This window comes from Paroedura picta, chromosome 16 (assembly GCF_049243985.1).
Source record: "Paroedura picta isolate Pp20150507F chromosome 16, Ppicta_v3.0, whole genome shotgun sequence".
Lineage (NCBI taxonomy): Eukaryota > Metazoa > Chordata > Lepidosauria > Squamata > Gekkonidae > Paroedura > Paroedura picta.
In genome coordinates this window covers 17429487-17444439 of record NC_135384.1, presented here as the reverse complement: position 1 = coordinate 17444439, position 14953 = coordinate 17429487, and the positions used below count along the sequence as shown (strand labels likewise).

Genomic DNA, 14953 nt, shown 5'->3' with positions numbered 1-14953 from the left:
CCTCCAGATGTCCATGGACTACAATTCCCAAGAGCCCCCTGCCAGCGAATGCTGGCAGGGGGCTCCTGGGAATTGTAGTCCATGGACATCTGGAGGGCCGCAATTTGACTACCCCTGGTCTGGAGGGAGCAGAGCCCAGCGAGGATATCATGCTGTGCACAGTGGAGCTCCCATGAGGATGGACACTCGGGGTGGGACCTTGGCCCTGGACAGAAGGGTCGTTCTTCCTGAGCTCCACATCGGAAATCCTTAACACTATTTCGCTCCCTTATATATTTGGGAAACAGCCTCCTGGGAGGAGACTGTCCAGGGCCCCGTCCCTCATTGGCCCTCCCTCCTTGCCTGCTAGAAGCCTTGTGGCTGCGGACTCCATTGTTGCCCACGAGGAGAGGCATCGACAGGGCTTTGCGGCCTAGAGGGAGGGGGAGTTTGCAGCCTCCCCGCGGGCCACAAAGCCCTGTCTGAGCTTCCCATTCCCTTTAGTCAAAGGGAGCCACGGCCACCCTCTCACGCCCTGCCTGCCACCCCTTTCAAAGCCCATTTTTAAAATGGGCTTTAATACTAGTTACATATTTCTTGTTTTATAAGTCGTATGCCACCAACCAGGTCTCATATTAATACTGTGTTCATTATATGAAGTTAACATGAGGGCAAGGTCAGCAATTGATTATGTATTTGCTAATTATTCTCTGCTCAGAATTCTTGTAATGTGGACATTTTTTATTGTACCTGAAATATTTCCCATGCAATTCAATCTCTAGTGAATACGAACAAATCCAAATTTGTTTTTCTTATCTCTGGAATGTGTTACCCATTTTCATTGTGCTGCATGTAAATTTACTCTTACACTTCGCCTGTAAGTATAGACTGATTGTTTCCATTTCGTGATATATCTGAGGAAGAATGCACGCACGCAGAAGCTGATAACCTTGAATCAAATTTGGTTGGTCGTAAAGGTGCCACTGGACTTTAAATTTGTTCTGCTGCTTCAGACCAACACGGCTTCCCGCTTGAATATATGCATATAACATATGTATGCATATACCTTTTTGACCACTGATGAAGCCCCTCTGAATTGAAACGTGTTTGGTCTATGGCAGGGGTAGTCAAACTGCGGCCCTCCAGATGTCCATGGACTACAATTCCCAGGAGCCCCTGCCAGCATTCGCTGGCAGGGGCTCCTGGGAATTGTAGTCCATGGACATCTGGAGGGCCGCAGTTTGACTACCCCTGGTCTATGGTCATAACATGTGCAATGATTGAGACTATGTGCAATACTGCAGTCTTCTGTTTGAATGTTTTTAATCTTCATGTGCACTTATATATGTGTATTTTAACTTTTATATATTTATGTATTGCTCAGTCATAGAATTAAAATTATGATAAAAATCTCAGGCAGTCCCATGGGCTTCATATTGGACACCTGTGACACAGAGGAACACCAAAAGAAAGCAAGGATATAGATACAAAAGTCTTTTAACAGTTAATTTTTAATAAAAACATCTTTAACAAAAAATCACAGTCTTTTCAAGGCACTACTAGTGTCAACAAACACACATACTCCCTGAGTTTGTGGGCTACTTTCTGTTCATGGAGCAGCCCAAGCCTATGCAGGTTTTCCTGGCAGGCAGTCCCCTTTTAACTTGTTACCTTTACAGTACTTTAAATAGAGAGGTTTGAAGTCTAAGGGTACTGCCCTAATGTACACTTGGCTATTTACCAAGGTCAGTTACACTTCCTTTTGTGGAAATGTACACCTGATCATGTTCAGTTATCAGGTATAAGACACACAAAATGATTTAATAATAGGAGATATGTCTCTTCTGTGGAATCCCATAATTCACAGTTACCATTTCATTCTAAAAACACAACTAGGTTGCCAGTTCTCATCAATGTAGAATTCATTTTTTAAAAAGTGCATCTAAACAACCACACAGTAAGTTTAAAAAAATGATCTGTTAAAATTATGTCAGCTTTTCTCTTGGCTTTTGCTTACTGGTTTCTTCATTCTTTTTCCTAAGAGTTACAGATCTCCTTTCTCAAGAGAATTACACATTTTAGAAAAATAGATCACTAAAAGCTGAATGAACAGAACCACAACAAAACAAAGCTAGTGGAAACTAGTCAAATTGCTCCAAGTTAGCTGCATCTGGGTTAATGCATTCCTAAACAGAGTTATCCCCTGAATCCACTGATGTCAATGAGGGTATAACTTTAGGATAACACATGGCTCATCTGCAAGTGCAGAATTCTAGACCTGAAGATTTAGAATTTTAGCCCATGACAAATATAAAAGTCTGCTCAGTGCTAGGAAATCTTGGCATGTCTCCCAACGGGAGAAATAAAGGAACTTTTAATCAAAGATTTAAAAAATACCCCCCCAGGTCCCAAGTGTATACCCTCAATCCTAAGAACACTGGTCTTTTCTGGTACTGGTGGGACTTGGAGCATACAGATCCCATCTCCCATCCCTCCTATGTGAGGGTTAATCAATTTGCAGGTCAAAAATCTCATCCTGGGCCACGATGTTCTCCTGGAAAGGAAAGAGACAGACATTAGGATCATAAGTGGTCAAAGCGCCTTTGAATATCATACGCAGACCAGGCCATCCGTGGTGTCTGTGCAGACAGCAGCATTCCAGACCATTAGGATTGGCATCCAGGGCCAAGGCAGCTGCAGCAAGGCTAGGATCAACAGTACAGGAGAAGGCAACAGAATCACAGAATCATAGAGTTGGAAGGGGCCACACAGGCCATCTGGTCCAACTCCCTGCCCAACACAGGATCAGCCCAAAGCATCCAAGAAAAGTGTGTATCCAACCTTTGCTTGAAGACTGCCAGTGAGGGGGAGCTCACCACCTCCTTAGGCAGCCTATTCCACTGCTGAACTACTCTGACACTGAAAATTTTTTTCCTGATATGTAGCCTATATCGTTGTGCTTGTAGTTTAAACCCATTACTGCGCATCCTCTCCTCTGCAGCCAATGGGAACAGCTTCCTGCCCTCCTCCAAGTGACAACCTTTCAAATACTTAAAGAGGGCTATCATGTCTCCTCTCAACCTCCTTTTCTCCAGGCTGAAAATTCCCAAGTCCCTCAACCTATCTTCATAGGGCTTGGTCCCTTGGCCCCAGATCATCCTCGTCATTCTCCTCTGTACCCTTTCAATTTTATCTATGTCCTTCTTGAAGTGAGGCCTCCAGAACTGCACACAGTATTCCAGGTGTGGTCTGACCAGTGCCGTATACAATGGGACTATGACATCTTGTGATTTTGATGTGGTGCCCCTGTTGATACAGCCCCAAATGGCATTTGCCTTATTTACCGCTGCATCACACTGCCTGCTCATGTTTAGTTTACAATCCACAAGTACCCCAAGGTCACACACAGTGTTACCTAGAAGTGTATCCCCCATCCAGTAGGCATGCTTTTCATTTTTCTGACACAGATGCAGAACAGGCATGGCTTACAATCTGTTATTGCCTCCATGACTTAAACAGCTACCAGCTGAGGCCAAGTCAGGTCCTGAGATGCTGCCACCACTGCCGAGGCCTTCTTTGGTCCAGCTGTATCTGTCCAAGTCCAACCCTCTTCCCCTCCCCTCTCCAATTTTGTCTCTACCATCATTTTGTACAGGTAGAATCATAGAATCATTTTTTACAGGTAGATGGTATTTTTTTGGCACTTGAATCAAAAACGGTCATTTGTCTCTGCTTGGTATGATTTTTCCTTACGATAACCTGTAAAGCAATTCACCTAGCTCCACTTTAGACACGAAACCAAAACAAATAGCCCAGTTTACACAATTTATAAACAGGTGGTTCTTCTGTGTGAGAAGGCCATATTTTTCTAGATCCCTTTATCTTGGGCAAAATTGTGTCTGTTTTTCTGTTTCTTGCTTGTGGATTTGCCGGTTTTAAGGCTATAAATCTATTTGTATACCAAAATAGATCAGCCTTAAAATCCAGGCCTGTGAGTTTCTCCACATACCCAGCCCCCTTGCTGCTGTAGCCATGGTACAAACATATCCATATACTGCAAACTGTAGCCCATGAGGGTGTGCACGGTGTGGCTGCTGATGCCGACCACTTTTCGCGTCAGCTCCATGGTGAGGGCTAGCTTGGCCAGCTGCGGACTGGAGATTCCAGGTGGGGAGCGGGAGGTGAAGGCCTCAGCCATGCGGGAGAAGCTGCGGTAAGACAGTCGAGAGACGGTACTCCGGAGCAACGGATCTGCTTCGATCTGACATTGCGAGAAAAAGACAGTGAGAGTTAGGTGTTGGGGTGAAGCCTGCGAGGGCAGCTCTGGTTTGAAATCACAAGGGCCTGCTAAGAACAAGGTCCACATCAAGAATGTGTTTAGAGGAAGAGTTGGTTTTTATACTCTCCTTTTATTTATTTTTACTATCCAAGGGAGTCTCAAAGTGGCTTACAATCATCTTCTCTTCCTCTCCCCAGAACAGACACTCTGTGAGGCAGGTAAGGCCGAGGGAGCTCTGAGAGAACTGACTGGCTCCACATCGCCCAGCTAGCTGCATGTGGAGGGGTGGGGAATCAAAACCAGTTCCTCCAGAGTAGGGGCCGCCATTCTTAACCACAATCCCACACAAAGTGTGCAGGCCCAGGTTTAGGGCTGCTTGACTCTTTGCTGGATTCCACCTTCTGTTAGCAGCCGCTGATCCATTCGCAGGCCATGGAATTCACAAGAATGGCTGCAAAAAACTGCATCTTATTAGGCTGGTTTTTTATTAACAGTCCACCTTTCTCGCTGAGACTCAAAGTGGAGTATTTTGTTTTATTTCATTTATACTTTTTTGCTTATACCCTAATGGGGACACAAAGCTTTCTTACATTATTCTCCTCTTCTCTACAGTATCCTCACAACAATCCTGTGAGAGAGTCTGAGAGTGGGTGAATGGCCCAATGCTATCCCTTCCATGGGCGAATGAGGATTTGAACCTTGGTCTCCCAGATCCTAGTCTGACATGCTGACCACTACATAACACTGGCTTCATTATGTACAGAAAGCAGCCTTGAGCCGTGGGGCAAAGAGGAATATAAATATTTTAATGTAGATAAGGGGTGGCCTTCCTCAAAGAGGGACAAGCATTCAGGGGGAAAGATGAGCTCTTCCCTAACTCAAAAATCACTGCTTGTAGACATATTCCTGACTGGGAAAGAAAATACCGATCAATTCCCTGTTTTATAGAAACATAGAGTGGAAGGCACCTCATAGATCATCTCGTCCAGCCCCATGCAAAGTGCAGGAAATTCACAACTATCTCCCCCTGCTTCACTCCCCAGTGACCCCCTCCTGCTCTGTGTCCAGAGGAAGGCAAAATATCTCCAGGATCCATGGGTTAATCTGGCCTGGAGGAAAATTCCTTCCTGACCCCAAACTAGCAGTTGACATTACTCTGGGCATGTAAGAAAGGGCCATGAGAGCCCAGCACAGGTTCATCCCTTTCCATCCTCCCTCTCTATGATCTGCCCAAGTTCACACCATCAGCCTTGCCGCATGTAATACTGAGCTACACGTACCCCAAAAACAGAGTAAAATGTCCCTGCATTGTGCCACAGTAAAGAAAAATGCTGTACGTGCAAGCAAGGAGACTCTCATGTTCATCTCCAGCCTGAAAAAAGCTTCCCTGCAGATTTGTATATCAGGGAGAAGGCTTCCAGTATACATGCGTATGTGTTCCATGCTGGACAGGTTTGTAAGCAGTAACTAGCCTACTCATCTGTGGCAAGTAAGAACTGTTCCAGGTCAGCAGATTTGCTAGTGTAAACTGGAATTGAGGGCCAGGGGTTGCAAGGAACAATACCCCTCAGCTTGGTAATAAGGATTTGATATGCAAGAATCAAAAAGTGAAGTTTTTTCATGCTGTACAGTTCAACATGATCATCTGTATAACTGCCAGAAATCAAACTATTACAAACACAGGTAAAGGAGCTGGTTGAAAAGCTGGAAATCCTGTATGAGAATGGATTTTTTTCTGTCAGTCCCAGGAAACTGATAGATCACAGATACAGGCACATTAACAAAAAACATTTTGTGGATGTGTCACTTTTGTGACCTAATTTGCCAAGCTTGTATAAAAGAAGAACAAAGGAAACGGAGAGGACAACATGGATAGAACTTACTTGAAAACATGTGTTCCCTGCCTTCCACTGAATGGCTTTCTGCAGCTAACAAGCAGAAACTAACTAAACCATCCAACAAAAGAACTAGTAAAAAACGTTAAACAAAATATCAAACCAGCAATTTCCACCATAAACTAAATACCCACCCAAAGAAAATGTCCTCTCAGACCAGCAACTTCACTGGAGAGGAACACAAAACTAATTGCCTGCAGTATTTTCAGGAAGACTGTTGGAAAAACAAGTCTTACATGCCCTCCTGAAAGACAGTAAGGACGAAGTCTGTTTCATCAGGCCACACAAGAAATGCCTGCTCTTGGATGAAGGCCAGGTAGGTAAAGGGAGTGGTAGAACCAACAGGCAGAGAATACTGGGCAGATCTTTGGTGGCAAGCAGGTTCACAGTGGGAGAGGCAAAGCAAGGACAATAATGCAAAAAGCAGAGATTTCCCCCTACCTGAAAGATTCAGTGGAAGAAGCAGGCTTGCAGGTAGAACTCAGACAAGAAGGAGGTAAGCAGAAAGACAGCTAACCACACCCTCAGGTGCCTGAAAATAAGAACCACCTGTGCAAGGTAGCAGTGACTGGGCTGGTGCTTTCAAGTCCCCAGGTAGGATGTTCCCTTGATCCCAGAGGTCCTTCAAAGGATATGCTATTCCAAACATAAGGATTGGCCAGCACTACAGAAAAGGAGTCCACAGAGGCCAAGATCAGGTGAGTTTGTTTGGAGTACAGAGACTATTAGAAACAGAAGCAAGCGGAGAAATTCAGCCTGCCCGCCCTGTTTGCCGTAACTCTGCAACTACCTCCTTGTTGATGATTCCAGCCTGTTCTTCCAGGAGGGCGACCAGTTTCTGGAGGATTTGCTCTTTCTCATTCATGCCTCCCTGCAGGTCAAGCGAATTAACTGAGAGTGGAAAGAGCAATTGTCAACCCCAGTGCAATTCCAAAATGAAATCTAAGTATAACAAGGGGAAAATCCAAAGTAGAATCTCATAGCATGGCAGTAATTATTATCCTGAAGGAGATGCCTGGATCTTGTATTCAGAAAATTCCAAGTCAGATTGAACCTAAATATGAAATCTGAATCTCCCCACTAATGTGGCTTTCCTTCATTGTCACTAAAATCCAGCACGGGATGTTATTAAGAGCAACGGACAGGGTGGTCCTGATACTTATGGCCCAGTGTCCCATGGTGTAGCCCCCAGGTAGGGATGCCAGCCTCTAGGTGAGACTTGGGAACTCCAGGTGAGACTTGGGAATCTCCTGGAATGAAAGCTCATCTCCAGAGGTCAGTTCCCTTGCAAGAATATGGCTGCTTTGGAGGTGATCTCTATGGCTCTGTACCCCACTGAATTCCATGTTCTCTTTGGGCTCAGCTCCCAAATCTCCAGGAGTCTGGCAACCGTGCTCCCACCACCTGCCAATGAAAGGGGAGACCTGGCAACCCTACCCCCAAGATACTGTCTTGCCCACCAATGGGTTTCCTGGTGCTGGCCTGCTTCTTGAATCTTGGGAAGGAAATCCAAAGCATCTTCAATGGAACATAAAAAAAAAAAATCCAGGGAGCTTAGGTTATTCCCAGCCAGCGACATAGTTAGCAAAATGCTGAGCTTATCCTGGGCAGGCAGGTTCCAGCTTTGTGCCCTCAGCTTGGCCAAAGAACCAGACCGTCTTACTTTCCTTACGGGCACCCCCTCTGCCCCCTTCTTCGGAAACGGAAACCAAACAGCATCTCTTCTTCAAAGCAAAAAGCCAATTGTGGCTGTCCTTCACTGCTTTTGTGTAGGAGATTCTTTACCAGAGCTGGAAAAGAGCACCCGTTTGGAAGCGGCTGCCTCTATCATAGTAGGATAGCTGGCCAGGAACCCCCCAACACTTTGCGATTGGCCCCAGGAAAGCCATTTTGTGACTGCCCCATCTGCTTGTAAAGGGATCTGCCTTGATTTGTCAGTATTCCAAAACAGCCCGCAGTCCCAATGTAATGTAAAAACGTATATATATCCCACCCTCCCCAGAAGGTTCAGAGTGGGTAACAGAATTATGACATCACAATAGAAATAATACAATAACAGTGATATAAACAATCATTAATATTAAAATTCTAAAATATAGTTTATATTCAGATTAAAAGATTAAAGCATCCAAGAAAAGTTGCTTTAGGATGCTTAGGGCTGATCCTGCGTAGAGCAGGGGGTTGGACTAGATGGCCTGTATGGCCCCTTCCAACTCTATGATTCTATTATTCTGGCCTCCCTGCCCAAAACATCAATAAAATTACCCCCATCAACCACCGAACAGACTTTTATGACCCCTCTCACCCAAGAGAAAGAAGCGGCGTTTTAGAATGAATTCAATTTTAATCTGAATATAAACTATATTTTAGAATTTTAATATTAATGATTGTTTATATCATTGTTATTGTATTATTTCTATTGTGATGTCATAATTCTGTTATGACATCAATATCAAGAATCTTGATATTATTTCAGGCCTCAGCCATAGGCCTGGCAGAACAACTCTGTTTTACAAGTTCTGCCAAACTGCCCCAGGTCCCTGATCTGACCAGGTAGAGCAGGGGTAGTCAACCTGTGGGCCTCCAGATGTTCATGGACTATAATTCCCATGAGCCCCTGCCAGCATTTGCTGGCAGGGGCTCATGGGAATTGTAGTCCATGAACATCTGGAGGCCCACAGGTTGACTACCCCTGAGGTAGAGCATTCCATTGTGCCAGGGCTGGGGTCAGAAAGGAAGGGGAACCTCTGCCTATAACACATCTAGATTATGAAGCAGGGCTGATTTATGTGAGCTCGGAAGGAGAGCTTTGGACAAGGAGGGTGGGTACACAGACACTCCCCCCCCCAGAAATCCAGTACCTGAAGTGCCCGATGCAGCATTTGTGGGAAGAGAGTGGGAGTGGTCTGTGGGAGAAGGAAAGCCTTTTCCAGCGGAAGGGCTGATCAGCTGCTGCTGCTTTACCAAGTGGTCCAGTTTCTGGGCCACAAGCATATAAAACTCGGTTTCCTCTGCCTCATTATCTGGAATAAAGGATGAGAAAAAGTTACTGGCTCAGAAATCCCAATTCTACCTTAACAGCCTTTTAGCAGCTATAACCAAGGGATGCGAAAGAAACAAAGCGAAAGCACGGCCATCACTGGTGAAAGGGTAGAAACACTTTGTGAGTTAAACACAGTTCAAAACGAGCAAAAAGGATGCAGAAAGCCAGGTTGCTGATGATGGATGCAGTCTTCCTGCTGTGCACATTGGAAGAGGTTAAACAGAAGAGGCGGACGTGTGTGTAAGTGATGCCAAAAATAAAAGAATATTTAATTCAACAAAGCGTGCCTCTAGAAAGTTTTCTCTCCCCTCCCCCCCAAAAAATTAGGAACAATATTAATTTACTCATTTATCAAAGTACTCAGCCTCTTCGGCGCCCATGGAAGTCAATGGCACCATAGGCTATAATGGGAATGTCGACATTCCCACTTTTCCCAGGGCCGGGGGGGGGGGTGAGGTACAGCCTCCAAACATTCAGGGTAGCTCTGGGAGGTCCTTCCCTGATTCCCCGCCAAATTTCAAAATGATTGGTCCAAGGGGTCCACATTTAGGGGCTCCCCATTCCTTCCCTTCATTATATCCAATATTCTTTTATTTCTGGCATCGCCTACACGCGTGTCCACCTATTCATTGCTCCAGGAAGTTTGCCATTTAAAAAAAAAAAATTCTTCTCCCGGGAACAAGGGAGAGGGAGGCAGGAGTGAGGGCGGGATGCTCCAGATGACTTTAATGCATTTTAGCTTCCATATCTTCCTTCTGCTGGTTGCCTGCTGGTTGCTCTCCGGTCAGTAGCGTTTTTTAGGGTGGTGAATCCACTTTTTGGGCTTCCTATAAAAGTGCTTTAAAATGAAGGATGTAGTGAGCAGTCAGCGGGCAAGATGTTGGGTGTGGCCGATGTCATGTGAAGGAGCCAGAATATTCAGCTTGCATTTGACTGGCATGACACAACATTTAAAGGGTGCAGAAATCCCCCTGAAGATGTAAACAATTGCAGGGATAACACAAAGTCCTTATGGAACTCCTGACATCAATGCACTGCAAGGAGGAGGCACAGAAGACAGAGTTGGGGCTTTGGGCTGATCCTGCGTTGAGCAGGGGGTTGGACTAGATGGCCTGTCTGGCCCCTTCCAACTCTATGATTCTATGATTCTAGGCAGAAGTAGTGGGGAGAGGAGGGAAACAAGCAGCAATGGGCGGCGGGTGATTGGAAGTGACATGGGGAAGACGGGGGGGGGGGACGGAGGCAGCCAGGTTGTCAAGACAGAATGGAATAACCTGCCAAGTGGGGAGAAAGAGGAGGGCGAAACAGAACCAGCAGATGTGGAGTAGCATTGGTAGGGGGCAGAAAGGGATTTTCCCTTCCCCATGATTCCTAACAAGTACCCATTTGTATATGATTACATTTCTAGCTTTTCCAGAGTTAGAGGTGAGACATGGGAATTAAGACATGTGTCTCTGAAGCAGGGAGAATGCCAACTAGGAATCACAAGGTTTGACGTTTCCTTACTGGTTGCCTGGCACTCGGGCTGGGGTTTCTGGCCAGCCAGAAGTTCATTGCAGTAGCAGGGGGTAAGAGGCAAGGAATCAGGGCGCTGACTGGCCTCTGCAGGGCATCCTGTCTCCCCTGAAAGAGTCCCCTTCTTCCGCAGGAGGCTCTTGAAGGAGAAGGTGCGCTTCTGGCGGGGCCCCTCCCCTGCAGACTTGGACCGCTTTAAGGAGTTTGTGGAGGGAGGAGGGCCATCGGGGAGCCTTCGGGGGCTAGGCTTCCGCCGCAGCAGCCGCTTGATACTGGTACGGAAGCCATGCTTGCTCTCTTCCACGCGGTTAATCTCCTCGTGGACATTGGTCCATGCTGGACAGTTCGGGGCATGTTCAGTTGGTGACCTGCAAAAGAGGGTAACAGAATCATGGAGTGCTGACCCCTCAGCCTGATGCACCTGAGGCCTGATGCAAAACAAAAGGGAACTGCAAAAACAAGTCAGGAACCTGAAGGCTGAACAAAAAAATATTAAAATTAGAATACAAATATTTATTATTTAGTGCACAATAAGCTTAAGAACAGTATCTTTAAACAGCCCCGTGGCGCAGAGCGCCACAGACTAAATAAAGCAGTAAGGGAGGGAGGAGTTAGGGCGGGCCCTGTCCGGGATAAAAACTCGGAGGGGCCATCCTGCCCCAAGCAACCAATGGGGAGCCGCGCAAAGCGTGGCTCCCCATTGGCTGCTTCACCCGCCCAGACAGCTACGGGTGAGGGGTGAGCCGCGCCGCCTTCTCTCCGCTGGCCGGGAGAAGGCTCGAGAGAGCCTCGGGTGGGGGGTGGGCCTGCTCTCAGGCCATCTAGGGCCCATTTCATTACAAAGTGAAATGGGCTTTAGATCTAGTTAGAATATAAAAATCCAAATCTGTGCAATACTGCATGGACAATCTCAATGATTGCACACGGTATGACCAGAGGCCAAATATGTTTTGACGCAAAGGATCTTCTCAAATAAATTATAATACATGCACACATCCTTAACACGCCCGCGGCGCCGCGGACTAAATAATTCGCTAAGCCCTCAGGTGGAGGGCTTTGTCCGTGATGAGGAAGGGGCCGGATTGGCCCCTTCCTCCTGACAGACCATTGGCCGGGCCAATCGGCAGGCGCAAAGCGCCTGCCGATTGGCCCGGCTGATTCCTAGCCTGCTGAAGGAAGCAACTGCGAGCCGCGTGCAGCGCAGCTCACAGTTGCTTCCTTGAGGGCGGCCTGATGCGTCGGTAGGCGCGAAGTGCCTCCGACACGTCAGGCCGCCGGCAAGGGAGCCCCTGGCAGCCGCGCTGAGCGCGGCTGCCAGGGGCTCCCTGCCCAGCGGGCTGACGCTGCGAGAGGCGCAAAGCGCCTCTCGCAGTGTCAGCCCCCTGATAAACGGAAGTCCGGCAGATTCTACCTCCAATAAAGTATACTTGTTTAGTTGGGGGGGGCAATATGACACTGGGGTGGGTGACAAGAGATATCTTGCCTGAGCCCCCCAAACTTGGATCCAACTTTACATTGGCCCAATCCTATCCCACATATTTAAATTTTCTCACAAATATGGGGGGGGGGGGAAATAACACCCTTTTAATGTCTGAAATCATACAACTCAACCATATCAAGAGAACCGGCTGACAGCTTGAGCCAGGCACCTGGTGAACTCACTGCAAAATGCTCTGTCTTCCACCACCCTCACCCCTGCCCAAAGAAGCCAGGCCCCCAAGGTCCTTGCTAGCCATACACTGCAGAACTCATTCTCCTCAAGGTAACCTCTCGGGCCTGCAGGGCTCCTCTGAGTCACTCTTGAGCTGGAGAATCCAGGCTTTCCAGATCCCAACCCAGAATTTCACCCATTTCCATTCCGGACAGTCCAGATCAAAGACTCTGTATCATTTCCCTTCACAGTTTGTAGCCACGCCTGTTACCTGTACATGTAACTTTGGGGGTCATGGTAGGTACGGCCCACATGACCTGGGGGGCCTTCATCTCTCGGCCTCAGCGCTCTTTGTAGAAATGCTTCCAAGATTCGCTGGGTCTCTTCTCTCACCTGCTCCTGGGACCGGGGTGGGTCCGGGCTTCCTGCCATGAGCCTGTAAAGATAAGAGCCATGTGTGGAGTTCCAAGTCCTGCCCATCTTCCGTCATCCTCGTGGAGGGGGAGAAAAGGGAGTTCAGTCTCCTTCCTGCAATCCATCTCTATACTTTCTCTCATCCTTGGCCACTAGGCTGTTGATCAACAGACCACCCCCTGCAGCCCTTCACATAGACGTTCCAAGCGTTCGAAAGGCCAGCTCCCCCTCCCCCAAGACCACACCACCTGTTGCCCCACAGACCAACCCAATGCCCGCCAACATGCAAGCACGGCACAACAGAAAATCCCAGGTGTCCCAAGTAAGCAAGCCCAGCCACACCATTGCTAGGGGTGTGTTGTTCAACACACCCCACCCCTGTGCTCCTTGAGTCAGTGTTGTGCAGCATGCAGTGTGTCCACCTGAGTTTGTCCCCACTCTACCATTTTATTTATTTATTTATTTACTTACTTACTTACTTATTTACTTACTTATTTATATGCCGCCCTCCTGGGGGCTCAGGGCGGTTTACATAATAACATAATACATGGAACAGTCTAGAAAACATTTGATAAACGTGCAATAATATCTGATAATTAGAATCATAGAATCATAGAGTTGGAAGGGGCCACACAGGCCATCTAGTCCAACCCCCTGCTCAACGCAGGATCAGCCCAAAGCATCCTAAAGCATCCAAGAAAAGTGTGTTTCCAGCCTTTGCTTGAAGACTTCCAGTGAGGGGGAGCTCACCACCTCCTTAGGCAGCCTGTTCCACTGCTGAACTACTCTGACTGTGAAAAATTTTTCCTGATATCTAGCCTATATTGTTGTACTTGAAGTTTAAACCCATTACTGCGTGTCCTCTCCTCTGCAGCCAGCAGAAACAGCATCCTGCCCTCCTCCAAGTGACAACCTTTCAAATACTTAAAGAGGGCTATCATGTCCCCTCTCAACCTCCTCTTCTCCAGGCTGAACATTCCCATTGTAAACATATAACAGTATAGTAGTGTAACCAATAAACAAAACAACAGTGCAACAATACAAACAGGAAGACCACGGCCATGGAAGACCGTGGGGTGACCTGGGCCAGTCACTCTCTCAACCCAGTTGACCTCCCTCACAGGGTTGCTGTTGTGATAAGGGGAGTGTTGTCCGGAGCCAGTTTGGCTGCCCAAAGCAAAAAGGGGAATTATTTGCTTATAGTGTGTCATGGACCCGGGAGAGGCGAGGACTGTCCGGCAGGCAGGCAGGCAAGAGATGTTGGGAGGTGGCTGAGCACTGCCATCCAAAGACTAGCCGGGGTCGACCCTGCTTATGTTCCCAGATCTGACAGGATCGGGCTTGCCTGGCAAAGCGGGATTTAGTAAGCGGGCAAAAGTAAGTACAGCCCCCCCAGAGCATCACCTCCTCGCGCCTCCGCCCCGCGCGGCAGCCGGGCCGTTCAGCGCCCCGAAAGTGCTGCGGCTCCCGCGGGCCACTTCCTCCTCCGCCGGGCCCGCTCTGCTCATGCGTCCGCTCGCGCCGGCTTCTCTCCCGCGCCCTCCAGTCGGAGGCGGGCCGGGCAGCTCCTCCGCACAAGCCGCGCCCCCGGCGCCGAAGTCGGCAAAAGAGCCGGGCGCGCTCGGAGCGGAGGAGCCCCGCAGACGGCTGCCACGGGCGCCAACGCTGGAGGCGCCCTTTCCCAGGGGAGGCCGGCGGAGGCGTCAAGGTTGCCCCCGGGTGGAAATCCCGTCCACGACCCGCTGCCCCTTCGGATGAAAAATGCAGACTTGCAAACGATCGCGCGCCCATTGCTGTCTTTGGTTCCCGACGCGTTCAGAGCACAGTCACCTTTCTGCTTCAGGATCGGGCCACGGGAGCTGGTCGAAGGCCCTTTCTCATATGGGGTTGCCAGCTCTGGGGTGAGGAATGCCTGGAGACTTTGGGGTGGGGCCCGGAGGGGGCGGGATTTGGGGCGGGGGGGACCTCAGTGTCTATCACCTCTTGCCTGATCCTGTGAAGTGGGCCTGAATCCTGGATCGAACCTGGATGCCGAACAGAATCTCCACCCCACTCTTAAAGCAGCATATTTGTTTAAGAAATTGAATTTGGGAGTTGGGTGAGCTGCTTGCAATTGGGAGGGTCCATTTCCACAGCTGCAGGAAGGCATAAATTGAACAGCAGGTACAAACATGGCT

At 48.2% G+C, this 14953-nt stretch overlaps 1 protein-coding gene across 3 annotated transcripts; it reads right to left on the bottom strand.

Moving 5' to 3' along the window:
- Nucleotides 1–1479: 1479 nt before the first annotated feature.
- On the bottom strand, nt 1480–14664 carry BCL2L12 (BCL2 like 12). 3 transcript variants are annotated; one of them, XM_077313598.1, is made up of 7 exons: nt 14181–14664; nt 12634–12798; nt 10703–11079; nt 9015–9176; nt 6944–7044; nt 4085–4240; nt 1480–2533 (listed from the first exon to the last, which is right to left on the bottom strand). In XM_077313598.1, exons 1-7 carry the CDS (start codon nt 14282–14284, stop codon nt 2486–2488), a joined length of 1113 nt encoding a protein of 370 aa, XP_077169713.1. In that variant the 5' UTR covers nt 14285–14664; the 3' UTR covers nt 1480–2485. The 3 variants fall into 3 exon arrangements, with proteins under 3 accessions (XP_077169713.1, XP_077169712.1, XP_077169711.1); XM_077313597.1 differs by having other exon boundaries at nt 3989–4240; nt 12634–12853; nt 14181–14656; XM_077313596.1 differs by having other exon boundaries at nt 3989–4240; nt 14181–14654.
- Between the last annotated feature and the right edge of the window lie 289 nt (nt 14665–14953).